Source organism: Grus americana, chromosome 4, assembly GCF_028858705.1.
Source record: "Grus americana isolate bGruAme1 chromosome 4, bGruAme1.mat, whole genome shotgun sequence".
In the NCBI taxonomy this organism is placed as follows: Eukaryota; Metazoa; Chordata; class Aves; order Gruiformes; family Gruidae; genus Grus; species Grus americana.
The window spans coordinates 65,910,772-65,938,656 of NC_072855.1; the positions used below are offsets into that span (position 1 = coordinate 65,910,772).

At 39.2% G+C, this 27,885-nt stretch overlaps 1 protein-coding gene across 8 annotated transcripts in view; it reads right to left on the reverse strand.

Moving 5' to 3' along the window:
* The window catches only part of DCLK2 (doublecortin like kinase 2), an 87,575-nt gene extending 60,471 nt beyond the window's left edge, over positions 1 to 27,104 (reverse strand). For all 8 annotated transcript variants that reach the window (XR_008577022.1, XR_008577021.1, XM_054824906.1 and 5 more), the window contains exons 1-2: positions 26,036 to 27,104; positions 13,626 to 13,960 (exon numbers count right to left, since the gene is read on the reverse strand). Coding sequence is in view for 6 of the 8 variants with exons in the window: in XM_054824906.1 (XP_054680881.1) it covers positions 13,626 to 13,960; positions 26,036 to 26,453 (753 nt within the window). In the remaining 2 variants the exon portion in view is untranslated. The remainder of the gene's footprint in view (positions 1 to 13,625; positions 13,961 to 26,035) is intronic.
* Positions 27,105 to 27,885: the final 781 nt, after the last annotated feature.

Sequence of the window (27,885 nt, forward strand, 5' to 3'; positions counted from 1 at the left end):
GGTCATCAGACACTGAAGGTTTTAAGTGTTGTGATCTGGCCTTATAGACTATTTGCCTAATCATATTTTAATAGCTTCAAAATTAGAGGTGCTTTTCTTTTTCTTAAACAGCAATCAGGCTGAATTTTCAGACAGACCCTCCCCCCATACTTGATAACTTATACTAGTATTTACCTCCAAAAACTTAATACAAATCTTAATTCTTACTAAGGACTGGGACAGAGACTTCTTGAAAGCCTCAGATAAGACTAAGGTACTAAACTCCTAATCATTTTTAGAGGTAAATAATGTCTCAGTGCTTCTGATAATTTTCTGTTCATGTCTTTTGACTTGTATTGGAACAAAACAAATGATATTTGGTAAGTCTTATTTATTTCTCTTAATATATGTGTAATGTCAATCATACTTTGTTACATAGGTCTTAAATGAAGATGAAAAACTTCCTTAAAAAAAAAGATAAAAATGTTCATCCATCTAATCTGCACTTCCCTACATGCAGTTTTTGGCAAGAAAACTGTTACATAGTATTATGACCAGTGAAGACTCCTAATATTAGCATTTATTCTATATGTCCCATACATTAAGATACATATATATATCTCAAATATGGAATTACTATGATGATAAAGTTTCAAAAATAGAATTTCAAGGAACAGAAACTTTCAACTCCACTGATTCTTGCCAAAATATGCGAGCAAGCCACGATTGTACTTTGGAAATTCCAGTCAAGTGTCTGCAATTCCTAAGTAGTAGTATCAAATACCTTCATTCACCCACTTACTATAACACTGTTCTAAATTTTGTATATTTAGTGACATATATATGGGAGGAAAAATAAGTTGTTTAAATATAAGTATCATAAATACATTTTTAAAGTCAAATATTTGAAAAGTAGAAGATAGGAAAAAAATATGTGCAAAAGATGAAGTGTGCTGAAAGAAATAAAAATTTATTCAAAACCAAGCAAGTCTGTATAATAATTACTAGTTCAAAGAGTATTTGAATCCCTCTCAGATCCTAAAAACTCCTCAACAAACACCTCTGCATCTTGGACTGCACCTTCTCTCCTAGGCTTCTTGATAATGTGTGACAGAAGACAATGATGAGGTCCAATTAGGTATCTCAGTCGAAAAACAAGAACAAATTCCTTTCAGTAAAGGAGTATTAGCACTTGAACCAGAAGTGTATTCTTAAGTGAGCATCAAAGACTGCAGATAATAACAAAGCCATTGTCTATACCAACAGCCACTCTGATACTAAAACTGCAGGAAATTTTGTTGTTTGTATATGAAAACAAGGGACAAAATACAGAGCTTTGTGAAGCAGATTTCATCATTTGTCCATCTTCTTCCTCTTGGACTTCACAAGCTTACAATACTGATTTTACCGTATTTATGCTTTAAGTAAAAACTTATAAAATATTATATACTATAAAACTTACAAGTATATAGTAACATAAATATTACAAATATGATCTAATACATAAGTTTTTACACACTAATCTTCTATATCAGAGCTCACATGGGTACCTGCAGAAGACAGATTTCCCTGCTTAACCCCTCAGCTCCAGGGAAGTAGAGAGAATATTTTTCCCTTTGAGTCAAAAAAATCAGCCACAGTGAGAAGTCGCCAGAATACTTAAGTCTACCAGGAACCTTCACTGTGCCATGTTTCCTCTTACAGTTATATAAAGCCAATCATGGTATATGGATTTTGTTTGCAGAGATGGTTTTCTGAGTCAGATGTCAGTACACCAGTGTGTTCTCTTTGCTCAGAAATCCCAAACACTGCCCAATTTCTGGAATTGTTTTGGAATAGCCCATCTAAAATTACTTGGCAGTGTAGGAGCTGAGGATATAAAGAACATTTTTAATCTCTCCCATTCTTTCCCTGTAATACACAAACATCAAAATCCCAAAATTTCACAGATTAGCAATCTCCAGTTTGTTACAGGTCCTGGGGATGGGTTTGTGACTAGCAGTGTGTAGGAGAAGGACACAGTGGACGTTCTCATGAACTATTCTGGACATAAAGCATTTGAGATTGCCAAGGCCAACATAGGCGATTGAATATTCTCAGCCATGCTGTCCCTTCCAGTCCTATATCTCAACAAGGCTGTTTACTTCTGCTATTCCTAAAGTGATTATATGAAGGATTCTAGTTAATAGTTACCTTTAAATGTACCTTGGCTGGATTACTATTCCCAGTTGTAACATGATTGCAGGAAAGAACTCAAATCTAAATGCATCTGAAAACTCTCCCAGGTTCTAGGAAAGCCTAGTAACCAAATATTCAGAACACTTCTGTTTATAGCACAGTATATGCTAGAAACATAATATATATGTTAGAAATAGAATATTAGAAATATATTAGTACAGCTAATCCAGAAAAGTCATGTAGCCATGATGTCTCAGTGTCAGTATGAGTAGTACCCCAACTGCTCAATCAAATGCCCTTCATCAAAGTCACTCTTCATTTTTGCAGGAAAAGGAGAAACAAAAATCTGAAACTTGGTAATAAAGCAAATACATTGGAGGGAAAAATACTACTTTTACAAGCTTTTTGTTACTGTCTGACACATGGGAGGGAGGGTCTATAAGAGGAGAAAGAATGGGAAAATCAATTGCCTGTTTACTACCCCTGTAGAAGTCTGGTAAGAAAACTATTACCAAGTGCACACATTATATTACGATTCTCTTCACAGTAGAAACACTACTTCCTACCTCAAAAAGCGTTATATACTTGACTGGTTGAGAATACATCTACCCACCTGATAGCAACTAGGTAAGATGTCAATCAGTCTGCAGTCTGACCAGACACAGACCACCTCCGGGTCCATAGGTTATACAAATCAAAGCCAGCTGGTGTCAGACGTCTGCCTGTACAACCATGTAGGCATATTCCAAGTGTCTGTGTTACTGGGTCCCTTGCAAAATACAGGGAGAATAAGGCAAATACTCTTTAAGCAGGATCCAACTTCACATTTATCTATGCTTGAATATCTCTTGTTCAATTTTATTCAGATTTAAATGAACCAGAACCTTGATTTCTTTAAAAGTGAAAATGCATATTTTCCACATGCAAGAAAACAGCACCTTCAGAAAGCGCTTAAAGAGAATTCTGGCTGTCTGGTACTCAACCATCTTTATTTTTCTTAACTAGCTGGCCTATTTTCCAATAATTTTATCCAGACTGGAACTCCCTAACTAAATACAAGTTGAGCTGGAGGTTAGAGGTAAGAAAGGTAAAGCCAAGAAATGCCAAACCTACTAGCCCAAAATTCTAACTTGCCATTCAGTTTACAAGTTATGCTCTATTCTTTTTGCTTTCTTCTGAAATATTTTAGTTTCTTCAAAAAGCCTTCCACATTTGCAGAGACACCCTGTGCCATGTATCAATAAATAAAACACCAAATAAATATGAACAAAATAAATATTTAATAACATGCCATAGACTGTATATTTGCATAACAGAATAAAATGATTGTTGACTTTGTAAAAAAGAAAAGTGCTGCAAGAACACTGAATTTTACTGCCTACAGCATATGCAAAGTTTACTAACTTCAAGCCACAATCAGGGTCATTGTTCCATTTAAGTGCTGGGAAGCTCTTTGCTTTTAAAAAGTTGGCTTGTGTTGCTATTACTTCAACATTACTTTCCCTTCAGAGTCTTCAGACCACTGTGTTTAAAGGTTCATTGCAAATTAATCAGCTAGCAATATTTTAAACATTAAAGATGAATATTCCCTTTCCTTTCTCTGACAAACTGTTTCATATTTCCCACCATTGTCATGGTTTAACCCAGCTGGCAGCTAAAAAAAACCACACAGCCATTTGCTCACTTCTGCCTCCAGTAGGATGGGGGAGAGAATAAAAAATAAATAATAAAATAATAATAATTTAAAAAAGAATCATAGTTTGAGATAAAGATAGTTTATTAGGACAGAAAAGGAATATTATGATAATAATAATAATTAATAATAATAAAGAATATACAAAACAAGTGATGAACAGCACAATTTCTCACCACCTGAAGCCAATGCTCGGCTAGTTCCCAAGCTGCCCCACCTCCTGGCCAACCCCCAGTTATATATGGAGCATGACATCATATGGTATGGAATATCCTTTTGATCAGTTTGGCTATGTCCCCTCTTAGCTTGTTGGGTGCCCCCCGTCTTCTTGTTGGCAGGCCAGTAGGAGAAGCCGAAAAGTCCTTGACTGCTTGGCAACAACTAAAAACATCAGTGTGCTATCAACATTATTCTCATCCTAAACCCAATACACAGCACTATGCCAGCTGCTAGGAAGAAAATTAACTCTATGCCTGCCAAAACAAGGACAGCCATTAATTTATTATCAAAGAGAATGCCATTTTTCTTAATAACAGGTACAAATCTAGAAGAAAAGTTCATATTTTAAGATTTCAGTATTTTTGCTTCAATAGACTTGAGACACTGACAATCTGATTACAGTCAACCAAGAAGCAGCTACTGTAACAGATCAATCAACCTGACAACCTCAAAGACAAATCTTAAAATTAGAAAGTCTGCTTATAGACTGTTACGAACAGGAATGGAGAAAGTTCAGCCTTAAAAGCCTTTCATATGCAGTTGGTAAATAGCTTTAAACCGTAAGGTGTAACAGGCTTCTTAGAGAAAAGTTTGCATGTTTAAATGTGATAATGCAAGAACTGTTTACTGAAGTAACATAGGGTAATTTAATTCTAGGAAAAAAAAATTCTAAGATCTCAAAGTAATGAGGAACCTGTGACACAAATCCTAATCTGGCATATGACAGCTGCAGAATGAACTCAAAAGATTTTTACCAGACTAATTATCTGTTAATGGCCAGGCTCAGCAGGATACAACAAATTCCCAAGGTTTAGTTTCCAAGTCATGTGATTCGATCTTTAGCATGGCAGATGGCAGACAATGACTGCATACCAGTCTTTTATTCCAAGAGCTCTACACGCACCATTTCTGTAACCCAGAACTAAAATTATTGTAATCATACATCAACAAAGATATGTTACCACTGGTGACACCACTATTTTTGTAGTGATTGTTTCCCACACTGTGCAGCATGTCATTTTTATTAAGTGTTGTCAGCTCTTGGTGTGCACAGACAAAAACTGAAAACCCAGTAGGATTTATCCTCTCTATAGATCCACAAAGATTCCAGTAAGTTGGATTGTCACTTTTAGCAGGATCCACGTGTGCTTTTAGCTAAAATATCAGCAATTTTTTTCAGCTGCCATGCTCTAATTTAAAAGTGCTGACTTCAGATCAGGATTTGATTTTGCATTCATTTTGACAAATATTCTATTATTTTAACATCCCACTTCACCAACCTGTTAGTTTGATGGCAGTGGGTATTACTAATTACATATCTAAACCTTATCTCACTGAAAAAGACTAGATTCACACCCAGTGGACCCTGGCCATTACATTCTCAGCAACATTAGCCACATCCCCAAAGCTAGAATTATGCATCCTTGTGAGGAGATATACATTCTCTACTTTATCTGTACTATATTTTGGGTTATTGATCTCCAGAAACTAAGAATAATATACAGGGGGTCCCCTGTCCACCCCACACCCTCAACAAATTCTAAAAACCTTTGTTCCAGAGAGCCAAGTTTTCCAGTGCTAGACTGTGGCCATTTCACATGGCATGACCTTTATTTTTTGCATACGCAACAAAGCTGAAGAGCTCCCTCAGCATTATTATTCAGTGCTAGTTTAAGATATTCTTCTGAGATGACTAACTAGATGTCAAAGGTTCTGTTTCTTTTTTAATACTTTTTCTGTAGCACCTGTTACTTTTAAACAAAATCTTTACCATTTCACATTTTCTTTTTTTCTTAAAATGGTAATTGGTCTAGTAATATGATCCTCTGACAACTGTGATAAAAATTATAAATACTTTCTAGGGTAAATCCTAAACCACACATTATCTGTCTGTGGCCTTTTTACCACTGCATGTAATGAAAACGCTTTAAAAATTGTTGCATGACAAGATTTGTAGCTAGAAGAAGATATTTTCATATTTAGGGTATTTTTCAGATATCTGCACCTGTGACAGGGCACAGTTTATTTCAGGTTAGTTTCAGATAACCCTTCCTTCCATAAATAACTACAGATGGGAATATTTCTATGTCCATGACAGAGTCCAAAATTATCTCCTCTCTGCTTGAGTACACTATTTCCTCCTTTCTTCTAGCAATAAATAACCTCAGCTTCCAGTTCTGAGCATACCAATTGAAAGTCTGAACAAAAATATCACATAGCGATGTCCATGGATGAATTAATTTCCTGTCACACAGCCTTCCTCAACATTAGGGCCACTTTAATTCTTTTGTTTTCCTTAGACTTCAAAGATTTGTATCCTACACTGACTAGACAGACATCTCTCTACAGTAGTTCTCTGAAACAATTCTAGCCTCTAGTACAAGCCCAACTTCGCCTAAATCCTATGCATAACCGCTGACACTATTAATTCATCTTCAGCTGTGATCCTTTACCACTTCAACCAGAACTACTTGCCATTTCCTATCTGCATTGTCAATAACCAGTGAGTCTAAGATTACTCAACCTGCCTTATCCTAAACTATTTCTGCAGTTTGTCAAGATTATTCTAATTTTCTGTTGTCCAGGTTTCCTGTAGCTCATCCATTTGGTGTGTTCTTTGTATTTATTAAGCATATCGTCCCTTCCATCTTCTAGGTCATTTACAGTGACTAGTACAGACACCCATTCATTGACCCCTACTCAATATAAAATTCCAGTTGGCAGTGAATCATCAATAATCATTCAGAATGGCAGTATTCCAACTGTGCATCCAGTAAGTAGTGCATTTTTCTCTAGACAATCCTTCCCTAGCTAACTGATGTGAAAAGACGATGTCAAAAAGCTTACTTCAGATACAAGTAGCCACTACTGTTCTCTTCCCCTTGTCTAAGTCATTGTTCCATAACTCTTTATTGTTGAAAAACCACCACCAATAACCAACAACACCCTCCCCCACCAAAACCCCACATCATATACTCTGCTGAAGCATTCTGTGTCCTGAGCTCAACCCAAACCAGCAGGCTCCCTGAACAGACAGGTGCTATGTCAAAGCCCTTCTAGCCTATAACACACATAAAGGTGGCTGTACCAAATAACTTGGAACTTTTCAACTTCCAAGTAACAGAGGTGTTCCACTGCTACATATTTACTTGTAAAAGGGAAAAGGATCCAGCCAACCATCAGCAAGTGATTCACAGCATTGCTTCCTGAATTTTTTTCCACATAAGTCTCAGAATGAAGTTTATTTAGCTCAGTCTTAGGGACACTCATCTCATCCAATGAACATCAGCTGTAGGATGATTAGAGTCTTCCAGAACTCCTCTATACTCTTTTTCAGGGTTTCCCTATGCCTTGGAAAATAATCTTTAGCTCTTCCACATTGGTTTTGTCTCATGTCCATCCAGTGAATGAGAAACATCACTCTTGACAGCATCTAGTATGAGCTTTTCTTTTCCTCCTCTGTACTGTAAGTACGTATCTTTTCTGATTTAATTTCCCAGCCACCTAGTTCCTATTCTCTTGGAAGGTCTCTCTCTCAGAAGTTATATTCTCTCTCTTCTAAAGAAAATCTAAGTACTGCTTCTGGTTGCATCTCCATCAATATATTTTACTGTTTCACACGCAATATTAGTTTGTAGACTCATGTCAGCTAAAAAAACCTCGAAATAAACAAACAAAAAATCCAAACGACCAAACCAACAATATATATGCCCATTTCAAGTTGATATTCCACTTTTACATTGCAGTGCTATCCACTGCTGCATCAAGAGGTCTCAGAGGTAATGGTCCTGTTCCCATTGTCTCATATGATGTTGCACACATTCTGTTGCTATTTAAGTCTTATAAACCAATATAAAGACTGCAGTGATTTCTGCCCCTCACTCAGAGTAGACATAAGTCTAATTTGTGTAATTTGCCACATAATAAGCAGATTAATGTGCTTTTTCTTGTGGACATCCACCACAAATTCTGAAAAGCCTTTCTATCCAACGTATCTGCTCTTTCAGTAGTTATATTGTCAATCAAACGCACAGTGTCAAATCACCAAGTAGTCTGCTGCAGTTTGTTTCACAAATTTAAAATGGTTTTCTAAAAGTTGACTCTACCTCTTCTGACCCTCAGCCTTTAAGAGGCTATCACTACTGTTCAAAGTCTTGAAGCTAGGCAAGGAAAGGTCCCTTGTCCACAAATGCCATACTTCTGTGGGATCTGCAATGCAGAGAATCACTCTCTTTGCAGCTGCCACCAACATTCCTCTATAACAATATATAAACCTTTTTAAGTGTTGTGAGGAATGCAAGGGCTTAGGGTTTTTTTTCCCCCTTGTACTTGCAGGTTAATGCAACATTTCAGTTTAAAGTGCTGTTTTAAATTTCAGCAGAACTAGAACTGCACAAAAGTTGGAGCTTTTTATGTTCTTGCAAGATTGCCTGTAGCAGAAATTCAAATCTGTGCTATTTCCAATACATTTGTGAAAGTGCCTACATTAGCCTGAGACCTAAGATAAAGACTTCTTTTGGTTTCAGTAGCTTACTACACATAATGCCTGCTAACATGGAAGCAAGTTTCTATTACAGTTGCTTCTCAGCTTGCAATGAGATATCAGACAGTGATGTAACAATACAATTAAATGACACACACAAAAAAGCGTACAACTAACTCCTAGTGCCTGATTCCTTAAAAAAAAACCCACCAAAAAGTCTACCGTTAATGAATAAAATACAGTTGAAAACCAAGTAGCTTTTCCACTGTAATTAGGTAGGAGAGAATTGAACTAAAGGCAAATATTTGCTGAGGTTAAGATCCTATAAGCCCGCTATATTAATGGAGATTTTCAGATCTGAATGACAGAAGTCTATGTGCCAAAAGAACCGAAACAAGCATATGGGGAATATCGATTGTACTAATAAGATCTCTCCTGCTCAGCTCTTGTTTTGGTTTCTGTCCTCTATGATGGATACGTTAATAGGTCCACTTGGTCTCCTTAGTATTTTCACTACAAAGCAAATACCAAATTCAGTTTATAGAAGCTATTATCTCTACTAAGAATTCTCAAATCTGTCATTGGAAAATAAAAAATTACTGAGAGGACAGCTAGATGAGTCTGATAAATACTTCCAAATGTAGTACCTGTTTTCTTCAGTTACCCCTTTACTTTTAATGAGCATCTTACGAAAAACATCATTAACAGAAAATTAGGAAGCTTTTGGTTTCAGAGATAGCCACCAACATACCTGTGGCCCATCAAAAAAGACCTTTAAAGTAACGCTTATCTGTGGTATGTTCTCACTATTTTGGGAATGGGCTACAGAAAAGGTGGCTCATTCACCTTTTCAATCCTGTTATGGATATTAATCCACGAAGCTGCAACACAATACAAGCTTAAAAAGTTACTGTCTTCCTGGAATGAAGATTTAATTTTCTTTTGTGTGTCAAATAATTCATACTTCAGAGTTCTGTATGGCTTTTCCTGAGCTTCTCACAGGAAATTACATACACACACACCCCTCCCCATATAGTATATTCTTTTAAACAATTAGTGCAGGTAATTTACCTTTAAGTTGCTACTCTACACTTCACAATGGCTGAAGCTTGTTTAGCAAGATAGAGAACTTCCATTCTCTTCCAAGATAATGAAAGGTTAACTTCCCTACTAGAGAAATTTCAGTCTGACTGTCCTTGCTTCACAGTAGGATAGTGACAGATTCCAGCAAAGAATAGAAAGGAAAAAATGCAGCCAAGTAATGAAAACACTTGGTCAAGCAAATATATTAGGCAAGCTTCAATATCAGAAGCACAAAGACTGAAATAGCAGAAGCTTGCACTGCAGAGCTAAAGCCTAGTTACTTTTACAGGAATATTTCCCCTCACATAGAAACCATCACAAAAGTCCTGGGAGGTAAAAAGAAGTTGGTTGCTCAACAGCTTAAAACTGAAAAGTCAGCCTTGCATCAATGTAGTTAAAAAAAAGTAATCTGTACTTGAGGTTACAAAGCACTAATATTCTAAGTTACAGCATCCATATTGAAACTGAAAATAAAAGGAAACCTTGTAAATGTTATAAAATCTTACAATTAAAAGCTAGATCATTGTCTGTCTTCATACACAATAATCAAGGAAAATATCTGACATAGATGTTATTCTCTGTGTTACCATTATCATCAAGATGTTGCTACAGTGAAGATTAATGAAGTCAGAAGAGTAAATAAAAACTATTTTGAGGACATCCTTTCTGTTGTACTGCTCAAAATTAAAAAGGTTTCTTCATAGATCTCTGGTTTCATGATCATCTCTTACTACACATGTTAAATAGTTCTATTGGAAAACAAAGTGCCCCATACGTTAACAGAACAACACATTCCTAATAAAAGGATACAAATTCTGTACATGCATGTTTTAAACACCTGAATTTCAGCATCAATTCTGTATTAAACAGAAAATACAACCTAAAGCTACCTGCTCACAAAAAACACAAAAGATATGTATTTCCTCAGAGATAAAAATACAGAGGAGCAGGGAAAAGAGAACCAAAACGCTGAGAAACACAAAAGCTACATTTATAGGAACATAGCCATTTACAAAATGCCTCTTCTTTTTTTTAATGGTTGCCTTTCAAGCTGTGCCAACACTACAACGAGCATAAAAGATCTGCCTCCCTAGCAGATTTAGAAGAATAAGCAATTACTGCATTAGAGAAAATAGGCTTAGAAATTTCCATGAATTGGCAGCAAAGCAACTCTTCATTTGCCAAACCCCTGTTGTGGTTTAACCAGGCAGGCAGCTAAAACAACCATGCAGTCGTTTGCTCAACTCACCATCCACAGTGGGATGGGTGACAGAATCAGAAAAAAAAAAAAAAAAGTAAAATTCGTGGGTGGAGATAAAGACAGTTTAATAGGACAGAAAAGGAAGAGAATAATAATAATAGAATATGGAAGACAAGTGATGCACAGCACAATTGCTCTCCCCTGATGACCAATGCCCAACTAGTCCCTGAGCCGTGGTCACATCCCCAGCCAGCTTCCTCCCAGTTATATACTGAGCATGACGTCATATGGTATGGAATATCCTTTTGGTCAGCTGGGGTCAGCTGTCCTGGCTGTGTCCCCTCCCAGCTTCTTGTGAACCCCCAGCCTCCTCGCTGGCAGGGCAGCATGAGAAGCTGAAAAGTCAGTGACCTAGTGTAAACGTTGCTCAGCAACAACCGAAACATCAGTGTGTTATCAACATTATTCTCATCCTAAATCCAAACCACAGCACGATACCAGCTACTAGGAAAAAATTAACTCTATCCCAGCTGAAACCAGGACACCCCACAAAGCCCTTGGACACCAACCTCTACATACACAAGCAATGAACAAAGGAAAAAAAAAATCCCTATTGCCTAAAACTGGTGTCAGCCCTTCACTTTGGAGAAAAAGAAACAAACAAACAAAAAAAACCCAGAAGTCTCTATCCTCCTAGATAAGCAGAAGGAGACTTATTATCAGGGTGCTCAAAGCCATAGGTCTTCTATCTGGGGCACTACATCCCATGACCACTAAAGTCACAATTACACTATGGTTGTGCAAGCAAAGGCTCCTTCCCAAAGCCTATGGAAAAGCAAAAGGGCTTTCTTCCACATGGAAGGGAGGTCACAACATTTATGCACTACTACTGCTGAAACACTTTACACAGAGGCAATTGTAAGGAGCACCTATTAGCAGTGAAAACTAGGGATTTCCCAGTCCTGCTTGAGAACACCTACATCTGCAGTCCAAGTTTGATTATTGCCTTTATCACAGAAGAGCAGAAGGAGGTACTGCAGCAATTAGAAATCTTATACTTATTTTTGAGCATTACCAATGATTGGTCATGCTCACTTTGGACTGAGGACAGCCACCATCCACCATGGGTGGCAGTAATGTGCAAGCAACATATGTGAGATTTAATGTTAATTAATTTTATTGATCCCTGATACACTACTGCATCTTCCACATCAGTGCAGATCAGTGAGTTTCTAATGTATTAACAATGCAACAGAAAAGGTTAATCTGAACTGAGAATCCTAGTTTTTGCAGTTTCCTTTCCTGACTCTTTCTATCTACTTGCTTGAGAAGACTAAACTCATCTTATCTGAGACAGTAACAGAAGACTTTGCAGGCAAAAGAGACTAATTACTGTATAATAAATATCTTCAAAGCTATTTTATTATGAACTAAATTAAACATGACTAAATCACATTTTGGATGTTCCTAGAAAGGATTCTCCTTTAACAAATCTTGTTAACAAATCTCATTAAAAATCAAACCTATTAGAAATACTAAAGAACACATTATAGTGCCACCAAATACTGAAAATTAAGTCTCAGTTATACATTTGCTTTGCTATATTTAATACCAAAGAACAGAAGTTCTTTTCAAGTACTTAATTATAAAAAGTGTATCCACAGCACACAGAACATAACCAGACTGACATCATATTGAGACACTCTGAGTAAGCGCACTTGTTCTGCAACACAAAAAGCTGCTTTTTAAGTAGTCTATAGGATTATAACCATTATAAAAAGCTTGTACAATAAAAATTCCCACATCTGTTTGAACACAATTGAAACTTTTACAAGTAGTTCATGCAAATGTATAAGTATGAAGATGTGCAAAAATACCTGTTGAATGAGCAAGGATCCTAATATTTAGTCACCAATGCAATAGTCCAGGTACCTGATACTGAATGTGATCTACTTTGCAGCCTGTGTTGTTCTGTATTACTAAAGTCACAATGCTGTCAAAGTTCCACATCAGTGTCAAATAAAAGTATCAAGTATCAAAGTCCTGTTCCATGAAGAGCTGAGTCATTAACCTGACTGATCAACAGCAAATGTATTCCTGTCCTGACACTTTTACCTGGTGCAGCAGAACATTCTGTGGACCATTCCTTTGTATTTCTGAGTGCGAATAAAAGACCTACCACATCATTAATCCTGGCAGCATGTTTTTGCAGTAATAAAACTAAAAGCAAAAGCAAGTTGCAAAGACATGATGGACACCCCCTACCCCCACCCCCCCCCGAATTATTAATTTCAGATAACATTCTTGACCTTAGATCATGTCAGTTACTACCTCCAGAAAGACAGTCCTTTTGCTACGTAAATAGCAATCTGTGGCTGTGAAATGGAAGGAGCCAGCAATATTTTTCCTATACCAGTCAGCACTATGTAGTAGTCTGAAAACACATGTGTATTTTAGCAAGTTTGCTTTCAAGTGTTTCAAATAAACTGTATTACTTAATCAACAGGCACTTTCTTTAGCAATGCAGAGTTAGTATATAAAAAGATGGGGGTTTAATTTTTATTTTTGTTACTTAGAATTTAGTGGTCAACTTCTTTTGCATTATGTACAATTTTAATTTTTCATAGATATTGGTTTTTAATACAAATTTTAAAAGTTGCCATTTATTAAACTGTCCTTATTCAGAAGCAGGTTAAAGCATATACAGTAACAAGAATTCAAGTTACAAAAACAAAGAAGCTTAGATTAACTCATAATTATTAGATGGTGACAGCCATTTATTCTCCTACCTGCTTTCCATCCAGTGTACAAAGTCTCTTCACTACACCCGAATCTAACTTAATAGCTTCTGTGATGTCTGTCAAGACCTGTTCGAAGGAGTGAGCAGTCTTCTTATTCAGCAGAATTCTCACAGCTTTCCGTGGTTTTACTCCACTTCTAATAACAGTCACTAATTTGGGTTTAATGAAATCTTTACTCTCCTTCACTTCACTCTTTGTGGATGTCAAAGATGTCAAGGATCGAGTGGACCCAGTCCTTATGTTCACACACCAGTTGGGATTGACATTCTTGGTGTAATCAACTTTGCGATATGGTTCGTTGGATGCACATACATAACTTTCACCTGAAAAGAAGATGACATTTTCATAATTTAAGAGGTTTTGCAGATTTGGTTTTTTTCAATTTTAAAAAAAACCAAACAAACCGGATTTTTCAGTAGGAGTGATTTTCCTGTATTTCAGCTGCAGGCCATTTTAAATGGAGGACTGTAAATTATCAGAGCTTTCTACCCAAACAATACTCTCATAGAGTGGTTTCCACAGACCTCTGGTTAAGAAATAAAAAAAACCCCAAACCACCAAACCACACCAGTAAAAGGTAATAAGGGGGTTGAAGATACTTCCCATTTCTTTTGGATCATAAGTTCTGACTGCAGAGTCATTTTCCAAGTGCTTAAATTATTTGAGCTCACAATACATGACATTAAGAGCATCCTTCTACAGCAGATATTCAGGTCCTTCCCTATATATTCCTCAAGTATATAATTCAAGACGTATACACACATACCTACATTTAATAATAATTTATTTTAAAAGGAGCAAGTTTTAACAGAATAAAATTCAAGTATCTCAAGATCCTTCCCCTGAAGGACACATTAATTTACGAAGTTATTCCCTTTCTACCAAGGATACACTGTTGAAATGTATTCACTTCAGCATTTGTTAGACCAACACACACCTGTTGAGGCCACAAAAGAGACTAAGACTATAGGAATATGAAAGGACATCTAAACTTCCCCCTTTTTAATTTCTTTCCTAATTCAAAGCCTGCACTGCTGATATCTCCTGAAGTCATGAAAAGGAGGTCAGAGGACACGCACAAAAAAAAAAGTTATCACAGGCTAGTAATACACATCTTTACATCAAATTATTAAAGTGGCACCAGCCATGGTGCAGACCTAAGGCATTTGTTACTTTTCTCCATTCCTTGACATAATGCAAGTCTGGAGACTAACTGGGTTTCTTTTAGAAGACGGCAGTTTTCAATTTGATGTTTGTTGTTTACCACAACTCTTCTAATGTCTAACAACAATATTCAAGATGCAGACCATGACAAGAGACATCTTTAACTCTGGGTTATTTCTGTAACCCACATCCCTGGGGTCTCAGAAAATGACATCCAAAGACCTTATCAAAGAGGCAGCATACTGCCAGAAGGATGAAAGGGAAGCATTCCAAACTGACGGAACACACCATTCCTCTAGGCAGAAGAGCTACCTATATCTTAAAAAGCTGTTCTAAGATTAAAGCTGCATGCTCAAGGTCGCTGGTGTAACAAACCAAACTCACCTCCTATATACACAGGAATAAAGAATACACATACATCTATTGGACAGTATTGTAAAAGTTACAAAATGTATACCTATGTTTAGATACACACTAGAAAGCTTTTAAACAATACTTTTGCTTTCTGAACTCTAGTTTGGAGAGCTGTTTTAGCTTAGAAGTTATATAGCTTATTCTAAAAGCAAGATAGCAAACTACTTTCAAACCTCTGAAGAATTACTGTGATCTGAAAGACTTTTTCATGTTTCTTTTCCCATACCAATTATACTGCTTCCTAATTTATCTTGTATTTAGACTTTCTTAAAAGTTTACTTGCTGTATTTGAAAGAAAACAGATTATAAGTTAACAAGTTAACAATTATTTTGTTTGGGGAAGTTTGGCAGCCAGTTCTGCCTCCATAAACATCGGTAGGACAGTACTCCACAGGTACAAAGAAACAATGTGGTGTGAGGTTTTATGGATGCCACTGCCTTGCCTGTAATTCTTCCTGTTCACTCATCCCCACCATTCCTCCTCATATTCTGAGACCAAGTGGTGCACAAAACAGAAAACAATACAGACAAAACCAGACTCATCTTTCCCCAAAAAATGAGCAAAGAAAAATGAGCTGTTTTCAGCCCATAAACCCCATGAATGGGATTTCCACACAGCTACATGCACACTAGCACTAATCTACAGGTAGGGGGAAGAAAAACGCAAAACCACACAGCTTAGGAAGAACTGTGGTGGCCTAGAAGCTTACGCTGCCCCAGAACTATATGCTAAGTTGCAACAAGTCTCCAAGCAATCCGATTGAATCGGACCTGCTTTGAGCAAGACATTGGATGAGATGACCCCAAAAGGCCCCTGCCAAACTAAATTATCCTATGATTCTAAATAGGTGACCAGTTCTCTTTCAATAGCTGTTTTTGGAGACCTTTCACTCATCTATCCTGTTATTGTGAAATAGCATGAGATATTCAAGTTTTGTTACAGCAGCTCAGCTGCAACAGATAGCAAAGGCTTCCCCCTCTATATCCTCTAATACTAGATTTAAAGGACTATGCTTATTTTCTGAACAGTTTCTAATAAGCCATGAAGCTGTCTGTCTCTAAACACAGTGCTGCCAAATAAGAAGCATTTCAAAGAAGCTGGTAGTTCTAATTCATACCAATAGACTTACTAACATTATAACTGCTGATCATTTTGTTATTCCCTCCTCTACAACTAGTTAACTGTGTGATGTAGAACCCTGGCATGGCTTAATACCAGCCAGCAACTAAGCGCCACACAGCCACTTGCTCACTTCTCTGCAGTGGGATGGGGGAGAGAAAATCACAAGGGTAAAAGTGAGAAAACTTGTGGGTTGAGATAAAGAGAGTTTAACAGGTAAAGCAAAAGCCGAGCATGCAAGCAAAGCAAAACAAAGAATTTATTCACCAGTTCCCATGGGCAGGCAGGTGTTCAGCCATCCCCAGGAAAGCAGGGCTCTGTTACACATAACAGTTACTTGGGAGGACAAACACCATCACTCCAAATATTTCCCCCTTCTTCCTTCTTCTTCCCCCAGCTTTATATGCTGAGCATGACATCATATGGTGTGGAATTTCCCTTTGGTCAGTTGGGGTCAGCTGTCCCGGCTGTGTCCCCTCCCAACTCCTTGTGCACCCCCAGCCTACTCGCTGGTGGGGTGGGGTGAGAGGCAGAAAAGGCCTTGGCTCTGTGTAAGCTCTGCTCAGCAGTAATGAAAACACCTCTGTATTATCAACACTGTTTCCAACACAAATCCAAAATGTAGCCCTGTACTAGCTACTATGAAGAAAATTTCTATCCCAGACAGAACCAGCACAAACCCTTAGGACAACATTTTCTATGATTACATGCTAAACTATTTATGGATACACCTACCAAGTGACTTTTTGTTTTTTGTGTGTGCGTGTTGGTTAAGAATGTGAATTATTATTTCCTCCTACAAAAAATGAACAGAAGGTAATTTAGTCATTATTCTGGGTGCATAATATTAGGCATTCAACTTTGGAAAGTCCCTGACTGCTTGCTTTGATGCTTATTGATCTGTATAAAACTTTGGAATTGTTTAATCATCCTCTGATAATAAATTATATATAAATACACCTGACAGCATCCTGTGCAAAAGAATACTTTTCTAAATACACTGACTGCCCCTACCATCTGAAAGATTTTACATAAGCTTCAGTACACGAGATCACCTATCACTTCAGAGCAACCTCTTCAGTACAGCCTGTCCAGTTGTGTGAAAATGAGTTAAATAAATTCTAGCAATCAGCACTGCAAGGTACCTCAAAACTCACCATCATTGAGTATGTTCAGAATTATCCTTTTAAAAATCAAAAGAATGCACTTCCTAGACCATTAAAAAAAACAAACAACAAAACCAACAAAGGCATCCAAGACAATTCAAAGTTAAACCTCAGGGCTGAAGCTTAAATTAACAAAGTTTAAAAAACCCACCACAAAACTCCCTGAAAATTAAGGCTATTCAGAAACAAGCTCTCCAACTTGAAATTAATTAATTAATTGCTCTACATAAAGAAGTACAAGTAGAGAACAAAAGGTCCCTTTGCTAGATTTACCATAGAAGAGTCTCAATATGGTATGCCAGCTTTGTCTTTTACAGGCACATATCATAACAGAATATCTTCTTTGTACTATAATGGAATGTCATCTACTGTCTGTCAGAGCTGTACTACAACACCTGTTATAAAATTTGCAGTCAGTATTAATCCAAAAAGATCTTTATTTCTTTAAAACAGCAGTGTAACTCTGCCTTCTACTAGTTACCTAGTTCCAAGTTGAAAGCACTTCCTTTTTTTTTCATTACAAAAAGAAAACTATGTAATACCTTAAAAGAATGAATTTCAAATAACTTGTTTCAACGGCATTTAGCCAAACCTTAAGTGGAAGCATGAACTATTTTAGCTTTAAAAAACCAAAAAGTATCTAGCAAAACTGATTGGAAAATTTCCTATAATTGGCAGGTAGAGGAATGACTAATTACTTGAGAACTGTAGTGTATTACAGATTGTTTAGTAAGTGTTTTAAATTCCATGCCTGCTTTCTTATGCCAGTCATATAAACTAAACTTAGTAACACAGGTTTTACACGGAAAACAGATTTTACTACTACACCTGCAAGGCAGACACATATGGCAGGATTAGAGCAAGGACTGTAAGTGAGAAAACACATGCACTGAGTGACTTGCTTGGTTCACGACTTAAAAGATAAAAGGATGAAGTTTTTACTCTACTAAAACTACTACATAAACTTCTAATGATTTCACCACAGCCAAGGCTTCACCCACAGTTTCTAAGTTCTATCGAGAACCTTGCAAAACAACAAAAAAACCCCGCTACAAACTGAATATAATTAGGAAACCAATTGCCGCTTTCTGCATAAAGAATGATTTTCTAGGAAAGAGTTAAACATTTCTTCGGTTTAATGGATTATACAATTAATTATTCAACAGAAGAAAATACTTAAGGAAGAAAATAAAAATGGCAAGGGTAAGTTAAATCACACCCATAAAGTTCACTACAGGAAACTTTTCTACAGAATGGTGTATTCAAAAGCATACCTAGGAAAACACCACCCCTTGATGAGCAGGCATTAACTTTTGAACACTCTGCTATTTTTTAAATTGTTATTTTAGCCATTTTCCAAAGTAGAAAATGCATTTATATATTATAGAATGGTTTCGGTTGGAAGTGACCTTAAAGATCATCTAGTTTCAACCCCCCTGCCATGGGCAGGGACACCCTCCACTAGACCACATTGCCCAAAGTCCCATCCAACCTGGCCTTGAACACTTCCAGGGAGGGGGCATCCACAACCTCTCTGGGCAACCTGTTCCAGTGTCCCACTGTTCACACAGTAAAGAATTTCTTCCTAATACCTAACCTAAATCCATCCTCCTTCAACTTATAGCCATGCCCTTGTAAACAGTCTCTCTCCAGCTTTCTTGTAGGCCCCCTTTAGGTACTGGAAGTCTACAATAAGGTCTCCCTGGAGCCTTCTGTTTGGCTGTTTCACTGCCTTGAATGAGATTTTTCATATGTCTAACCTAAATACATATAATCTCAATTACTAAGAAAATATTTTCTGAGACTTTAGTGGCATTTTGATGAGGCTATAGCTTTTTTTTTTTTTTTTCTCGTATCTACCAGCCCTGGAAAATTGACAACTTTGCAAACAGGCATAAACAATACTTCAAATATTTGTGTTGCTGACTTTGATATGGTCAGTTTTATGGTTTGAAGGCCCGCTTTCCATTTATAGTCTTGAAAGATTTTAAAGTGAATGCATACTAGCCTTAACTGGCACATAGTCACAGCAGTTACATTACTGGGAATAAATATCATGTCATTAGCCAACAACATTTGCATTAACATCAGTCAACTCCCTAGTTTTTAGACCAGACGTTAGTCACTAATATTACATTAAGATTTGCAGGTAAAGTAGTAAACTATAGACTAATGAAGTAGAAAGATCTATTAAGCAATAGTTCTTTTTTTTTTAATGCAGAAAAAAAAAGCAAGAATTACAGACATAGGATACAGCTGGGACTCTGAACCCAGCCAAACTATTCTACAGCAGAAAGCTTAACCAAGCTGCAGAGCAGTTTTGGCAGAAAACCTCCTTATAAGTTGGCACTATAATTTCAACAAAGCATATGTGCCATCCATCCCACACTCCATGACAGTACCCAGAGCAATCTAAGTTTCAATTCTTCCACAAAGAAATCCTGCTACCACCAAAAATTCCTTGAATGGTGCATATGCTTACGTAAAAGGAGCAACATCTGCTGGTATTTTGGGTCACAACATAATCACCAAAGGGAGTGAGTTTACTTCTGATTCTCTATGTCTTATTAACATCAGAAAAACAACTAGAAGACATGAAACACTGCCTATTAACAAGGAAACATTACCTGCCTCTAAATCACTTACCTGTACTGCATTAATAACCAAATGCACTATTCACTATCTGTGTGTGTGCAGCATGTATACAGTTTACGCACACTGTAAAAGGATCCCAGTTTCAGAGAGCTAACAGTCTAGACATAATATTCACCATTCCGTCACAACAGTAAAATACAGATGATGAACACAGAGAATGGATAAAAGAGAAAACTAGATTTCATTGGTCAATCTTACTGATAAATAGCCATAGACCACCAGTTGCCTAAATACTGTTTTATTTATTTAAAAACTCATCTACAAAGGTTTTCTTTTGACCCTGTTATTCACAGAAAATGTGCCTAGCTCACCTTTCAAGATATAAATGCAAAAGTAAAGAGTCTAGACTGGTCCAAAATTCAGCCATGCAATTTTAGTTACTGATAGGAAAAGAAGGTTGTATCTTGTCCTTTTGTATCACAACTGTACATCACTTCCAACTATGTGCAGTTTTGAGTAAACACAGCTGTCTGACAACTTGGGGTTCTTCACAGTACAAGTTTTGTGAGTTGAAGCCCACTGCTAAGCATTTAACAAATAGCCTAGAAACATTCAGACTTTTTGTCCTAAATTCAGAGACTACTAAACAGACTTGTAGATATTTCATTTTCCTTAGCATTAACAAACTGTGGATACGCCATGTCGTGGGTAACGTAAGGAAGAAATTAAGTGTACAACACTCAAAAATCCGGAGTTGGGATATTTGCAACAGAAGTCTCTGAACAAGGTTTTCTGGCTTGCTTTTTGCAAGGTGTTAACAAGCACTAACTACTGTCTCCTGACAGTCACATAAAGCACATTTTTAAATGACACACTGCATAACAGAGAACGATATAGGTGACACAGGTAAAAAAATCCCTGCAGAAAGAAAACTGTTAGTCTCTGTACTTTTTAAATGCGTCTTCCCCTGTGAAGCACATAGGGTAGGGCTCTAGGTACATTTCATCTATCCATTTCACATTCCTCAGCTTCTTTTGGTGGAACTCATTAGTTTCAAGGGTGCCAAAAGCTGCTTATTCAGTATAGCACAGTAGTTATTAGGGCTACTAACCTTTTTACTTTAGGACTCACAGGAGAGTACCCCTTTTTGTGTTCTGTAACACAAAGCTGAGCGGATTTCCAGAACACTGTATTTACAGCATGTATAAAAGGACTAATCTAAAAATAAAACAACCCCTTTTATGATGGATTAGGTTATTTAGATCTCTCTTTCCTTCCTTTCTTTCACAGAACTTCCTTCCTTACCAGTTTCTTACAATTCCTTTACTTTCACGTCACCTCCAATAACCCTGTATAAGTCACAATCTTTCCTCATCGACAGCATTTAAGTTTTCCATGCACTTTTTAAAACCTGGGATGACAACTAGGATTTTAGCAGATGACTAATTGCTTCGAGTTCTCTTTTGACTTTATTTAATCTGGATGTTCAGATGACAACTTCCTACAAGCTTTCACAGAATCACAGAACAGTCAAGGTTGGAAAGGACCTCTGGAGGTCATCTGGTCCAACCCCCTGCTCAGGCAGGGTAAAAGCTTTCAGAAGGCAGTAAGACCACCTGGTATCAACCCCACCTAATACCACATGCCTCCTCCACAGCAAGTAACTAACTCTTTTGAGGTAAATTACATTTCTCTCATCCCTGAAACTAGGAGATGGCACAGTGGTGGAACTATTTTCTTTTGCTTGGATGGGAAGTTAACTAACAATTACATCCATATTTCACACCCACACCTCATGGCTCCAAGACTGTGTAACTACAGTGATTTGAACATATATTTGGAAGCATATGCTTTAAATTTTTTTTAATTTTTTTTTATCCTTCCTTTTTATCCTTCTTTGTTAAATCTGCTACATTTGCATCTTTTTAGAGCATTACAGCTTTTGGCTTTAGCACAGGAAGGTAATCATACCTTTTGGAAGAAGTAAAAATACAAACTGCCTACTTGCTGTTACCATCTGCTTGCCCTGACAAGAGAAAAGATATTCTTGACCTAATATAACAGTGTGCATTGACTAGAATCACAAGTACTTAAGCTGGATTAAAATGTAATATGCAGTAACAATAACAATGATCTAAGGCAGGAAATACTTGGATTGTTCAATACCTTGTTTCAAAAACATTCTTTTACTCTCTATTAGTGTGGCAGAGCCCATTTCTTTAAAGCAGATATTGTCCTGTGCTACATGTCCTAGCTGTGCATAAGGACTGCCCTGCTCAGAACCTTCCCATCTCCTGCCCAAAGACCTCCCTACAAATGCCTGTTGATTGTCTGCACAACTGCAGACAATACTACTGACATTTTTTAACAGACTGTATTAATTATTACAGTTGAAAGAACAAAGACTCTTAGCAATGCTACTATCTAGGGAACTAGAAAAATTCCCTATCATGTGCCAAATCAACATAACTTTTCTTGCCAGGAATAGAGTCTACACTTGGTTTCCTCTCCCAAAATCCAACATCTCCCAACTTTGCAGCAGACCTTAACAATTAGAGTTTTCCATGTCTTTCACCACCAAGAAAACGAAAACACAGGACAGCAAGACAGAGCATGACAGACATCAATGTCAAACGCAAACCTCAGCACTGAAAAACTGCACAATTCTTACTATTATCATTGTGTCATGCTTTAGGAAGGTTACATTTTTAAAGAAAATGGAAAGATTTAGGCAAACACTTAATGACTTAACTTTGGTAGAGAATAAAAATGGAACTACTCCATTATTGCTACTGAAGGGGAAATATAAAATTACACATGGAATCTGCTATTCAAAAGTAAAAAGTAGTGTAATGTCTGATTGAAGTTGAAATAAAGAAAACTATAAGAAAGTCATAATATTCCCAACCCTCATCTGTTCTCTGGATCAGTCTGCTCAAACAAGACCAGGAGGAGACAATGAAATTCTTCACTCCTCCCATTCTAAGAAAGCAGTGAAAACTGTCAAACTCATGAGCCATAATATTCCCTAATCTACAGGGGCTGGGAATATAAATAGTATTTGCCTAAGGCTGGTCCAGAAGAGCATGCTTTTTTGACTGTCATATCCAGTTAAGAAAAGCAATATGCTTAAAATGGAGCTTGTCAATTTTTGACTAATAAACATGATCTGGTCAAATTTTTAACGGACTCAACCTGTAACAGTAATATTTGAAATATACAGTACGTCCGTGCATCAGCTATTTTCCTCTTAAAATGATAAACGGTAAAACAGATTGCCAAATACAGGCAAACGCCAAAAAGCATTAATCAGTGACTCAATTCAGCTAGTTTGGACTATTATGATACAGAATTTGATACTGTCAGCTTTTATACCCCAGACAGGTATTAATCTGAGAAAAGGCAAATAGGCCTTAAAGAGCTTGCCTGCACTGGGGCACATCAGCGTCCAAGAGCTACACACACAGGCTCAAGTTGAGGGAGGTTTAATGCAGGTCTTGCTGGCTTGGCAAGGGTAGCTGAGCATTCACCTTCTGCTCATTTCATAGAGCTGCCACTACTGAACCTGAACTGCTGCGATTCCATGTACCAGTTCAACAACACTGATGATATGCAAACAGACTAGTCAATTATGTATTGCATCAAGAAGCCTTGTTCAGTCTGGTGATCAGCCTGTAGCTGGCATGCACAACAGCACGTTTATCTTCCTTTCAGAAAATTAAAAAGCAATACAACAAAACACCATTCAAAACTACTTCTGGTGCTACTGCAGTTCAAGTTTTAGGATATCACGAATGTTCAAGTATCTATTCTAAAGTAGAAATTCAAGCTTGCTGTGCTGGAACTACAAGAAATAAAGAAAATAAAAACAAATCAGACCATCTTCCAGCATCTCAAGAACAAAACAGCTGGCAAAGGGCTTAGCTAATTTCAAGGAATGATGGATTCACTACTTGTTTGTATATGCTTTCCTTTCTCTGCATGGTGATTAGACACTAGTAAAGTTTTTGCATGCTAACTGGAGAACATACTAATCCAATTATGATCCTACAGGATTTTCTTAAGATTCCTGAGAGTTGTATTGGTCATGGATAGATGACTAAGTAATGTTGACTCTTTTCTCCTTCCTTTCATTTTACTGAGAAAGCATGGAAGTGGCATTTCAATTGTGACATTTGTTTTCCTTTATTCTTCCAGTGAAGAGCGATGACAAAGGTCACTCTTTCAATGGGTATTTGGAGACAGGAAGTTAGGTTTTTGCTTTCAGTTGTTAATTAAAATAGAGTTGTGAGACTATACTCTGCATTTATACTGTTGTCCAGCAAGTCATTTTGTCTTTGCTTTAAGCCATAAAAGCTTAAGATCATTCCTTCTGCAAAATTTCAAAAGTCACCCCAAGTTATCATTAGTTTATTCAATTTTTTAAATTTTTTTTTTTAAGCTACCTCTAAATTAATCACAGGAAAGTTTTTGGTTGATTCCACATTTATTTTACTACCACTGAGTCAACATTTCACTCTGCAATCATTTCATATTTCCTCTGTTTTGACTGTGGAACAGCCTTATGGTAGATCACGTGAGCGGGAAGTTCTCAGGCACGACGTTACTATTATAAAGTGCACTTTCATGCACATCTTCTTTGAGTGAGACCCCCTTGATGCAGCAAATGCTGTGGCCTCTCCCTTCCTTTTGCATGTTCTGGAGTGGCTGGTCCCTAACTCCCAGTGCCTTTACTGGTGGACTATATAAAGGTCTTCAGGTTCCCTTTCTCATCAAATTCTCCAGATATGATTCAGCATTGCTTTGAAAAGAGAAGTTTCCAAATCAAAGCTTAAAGGATACAGAGCTGAAAGCCTAAAAAGGAGGCAGCATTAGAAGACCTACAAATGGTACTTCTTCATTAATTTGAATCAGCTACACCTGGCATATAGAGTCACTGCGTGGAAGACCGCAGTGGTCAATGTATTGGATACCTGAGAAGAAGCATCAAGCGCAAATTGATTATGAACCTCACAGTGTGCAAAACATAACCAATGTGTTTGGAAGTCTGATTCATTTAATGCTGAGTTTAAACTGTATTTTAAGACACCATGAAAGAACATGGGGGAAGTCTGCTCCTTGTTCTGGTAATTATCATTCCCTGCAAACAAGGCATATGTTTCATTCAGAAAAAAAGTACTTCTGGCCCCATTTTGAGTAGTCATCAAGCACTGCTCTGCTCAGATTTGCAAGGTCTACACAACCTCAGCAGCTAAGTCCCATTACCAAATGCTACTTAGGGACAATTCTGAAAAGCATTTGACTCTATAAAATGCTTTTGGAAGTCAGATAAGGTAGATAATTCCCTTTCTGAATATGGACTCTGATCACATTTGAAAATGAGATTTTACACGAGTTTGTTTTAATAAGTGGTAGGGTATAAATATCTCTTTTCATAGCACAGGGGTTTTCTCTCAGAAAGCTTAAACTGTTGTGAGGCATCAATGACAGCGTAGTAACTGTTAGAAAACTAAATGATGGCATTTCCCTCTCTTACAAATGGTGATGACTGAAAGGTAGCCAAGAACTTTACTACGGTTCTTGTAGATGAAAAGAGTACCTTCTGCTTAACTACCATGATAGTCAGCCCCCACACATGCCAACAGCACCCGTCTGGGCGATGGGAGAAGCGGACGGTCCACACTGGGAAAACGAGGCCTACCGCGCCTCACAGCAGTGGCCAACCCTGGCCCACTTCCCTCAGGGGCTCCGTGGCTGCCGATTCCCAGCAAAGCAGCCTCTCAGTTTTGATCAGGGTAGCGAGAGGAAAGCCCACCCCAAGGAGAGCCTGCGGCCCAGCACCAGACCCCATGCCACCTCTCACCCGACCTCCACATGCCAGGGCTGAACCACCCACGGCCTGCACCCTGCTTGCCCCTGGCCCGCTGGAGCCCCCTCACCTTCCACCAGCTCGTCCAGGCTGGTGAGCTTCTTGCTGCCATCAATGGTGTAGATGGTGCGGACACCCTGGGGCAGGTTCACGTTGTCCGACAGGGACCGGGTGAGCTCGACGAGGAGGGCGTCAAAAGAGCGGAAGCGGTCGGTGGAGATAGCATACACCAAGCCCTTGAAGTACCTGTCCCCGTTGCGGTAGAAGCGGGCTTTCCGGGCTTTCTTCTCCGAGCTGAGCGCCTGCAGGGTCCGCGTCCGGTACAGGCTGCAGTGGGCGCTGTGCGCCGGGCTGGGGATCAGCCCGTTGCCCCGCGGCCCCGCGCCGCCGCCGCCGGAGCCAGTGCCACCGCGGCGCGGCCCGGCGCGCTGCTGCCTCTTGTCCCGCTCCTCGAAGTGCTCCAGCTCGATGCTGCGGCTGCTCGCCATGGGAAGCTGCCTGCGAGCCCTCCCAGCTCTGCTGGGACTCAGGCCGGCTACGGACTGCTAAGCCTGACCCCCGCGCTCACAAGGGCTCCGGTCGCCTAATTCAGCATCGCGCTCGGCCTCCCTCGCCGGGAAGGCTACGGGTGACCGTGGCGCCCAACCTGCCCCGCAATCGCGGCTCCAGCTGCTGCTAGCTCCGCTGTTACCCGCTGCTCCGCCTGCAGTCGCGCACAAAAGCATCCCTCATGCCTTAACTCGGCGCCTCCCGGCTACAGGCAATGCTGGGGAGAGAGGCTCGGGGGAGCCCCACGGCCGCGCCCCCGCGCCGTGCCCATGCAGGCTCGCACAATGCGGAGGACGCCGTACGCGCAGGTCCCCTCCTCAGCTTCTTCTCTGCTGGCTCCGCGGGAGAGAGGGGGTGGGGATGGAGCGCCTATTCCGCCAGCTCCCGGCCAGCTCCGGCTCTGGTCCCGGCGTGGGGGCACCAGAATCCCTGCGGCGCCAACGGCCACCAGTCAGCGTGGGGAGCGGCGCAACCTCCCGGCTCCTCAGTGGGCGAGGGCGCTGCTAGCTCCCGCCTCAGAAAGAAAACAACCGCAGCGGATCCGGCGGGAAGAACGAGCTGCGGCCCGGCCGCCCGCGGTGCCGGCGGTGAAGCGGGAGGGGCCGCGCTGCGGGCGGGCGCGAGGAGGGGCGGGGGCGGCGCCATCTCGGCTCGAGGCGGGCGCGGTGGTGCCGCTGTCCCCAACGGCGGCGGGGACGGGCCTCGAGCGGGACGAGGGCAGCGTTGGTGACGCGGCCGGCTCCTCGGCGAGGCTCAGGTGATGAAGCGAGAAGGGAAAGGGGTTCTTCTGGGAAAGGAGAATGATTTTGGGGAAGCGGCTTTCCCGCAGGGGCAGCTCTGTCCCTCTCGCGGCGGCTCTGACAGGACCGGTCAATCCAACCACCGCCCCCTCAGGCGTACCAGTGGAGCTGTCTGCTAGCCCTCTACTTTGACTCAGTTACTAGGTTAAAACGCTAAAAATGTTTCTCGGGCTCCTTTCTATATGGCCTTTTCCCTAAAATATATCCCCCAGGACAGAAAACTACACATCCCTGCCGTTTCCCTTTTTCCTTTGTGAGCACCGCTGCCACTGAGCTTCCCGCCCTCTCTGAGGAACCAAATAAGCCCAACTCCCATTCCCAGAGTCTTAACCTCCTAAGTGTGCTTTGGCTCATGATTCACAGCTTCCCCAGGTAGCTTCTCAATGCTCCCTAGATTGCTCAAGTCAAATTCACTTTTGGTAGAAATGGCTGACAGATGCATTGAAATGGATGTAATTTCAACTTTTTTCCAACTTCTTTTCAACTACTACAGAATATATTTTCTTTTCTTCACATAATGAATACATAAAAAAAGTAAAAGGCATTTACAAGAGGTAAAGGTTTTAACTTT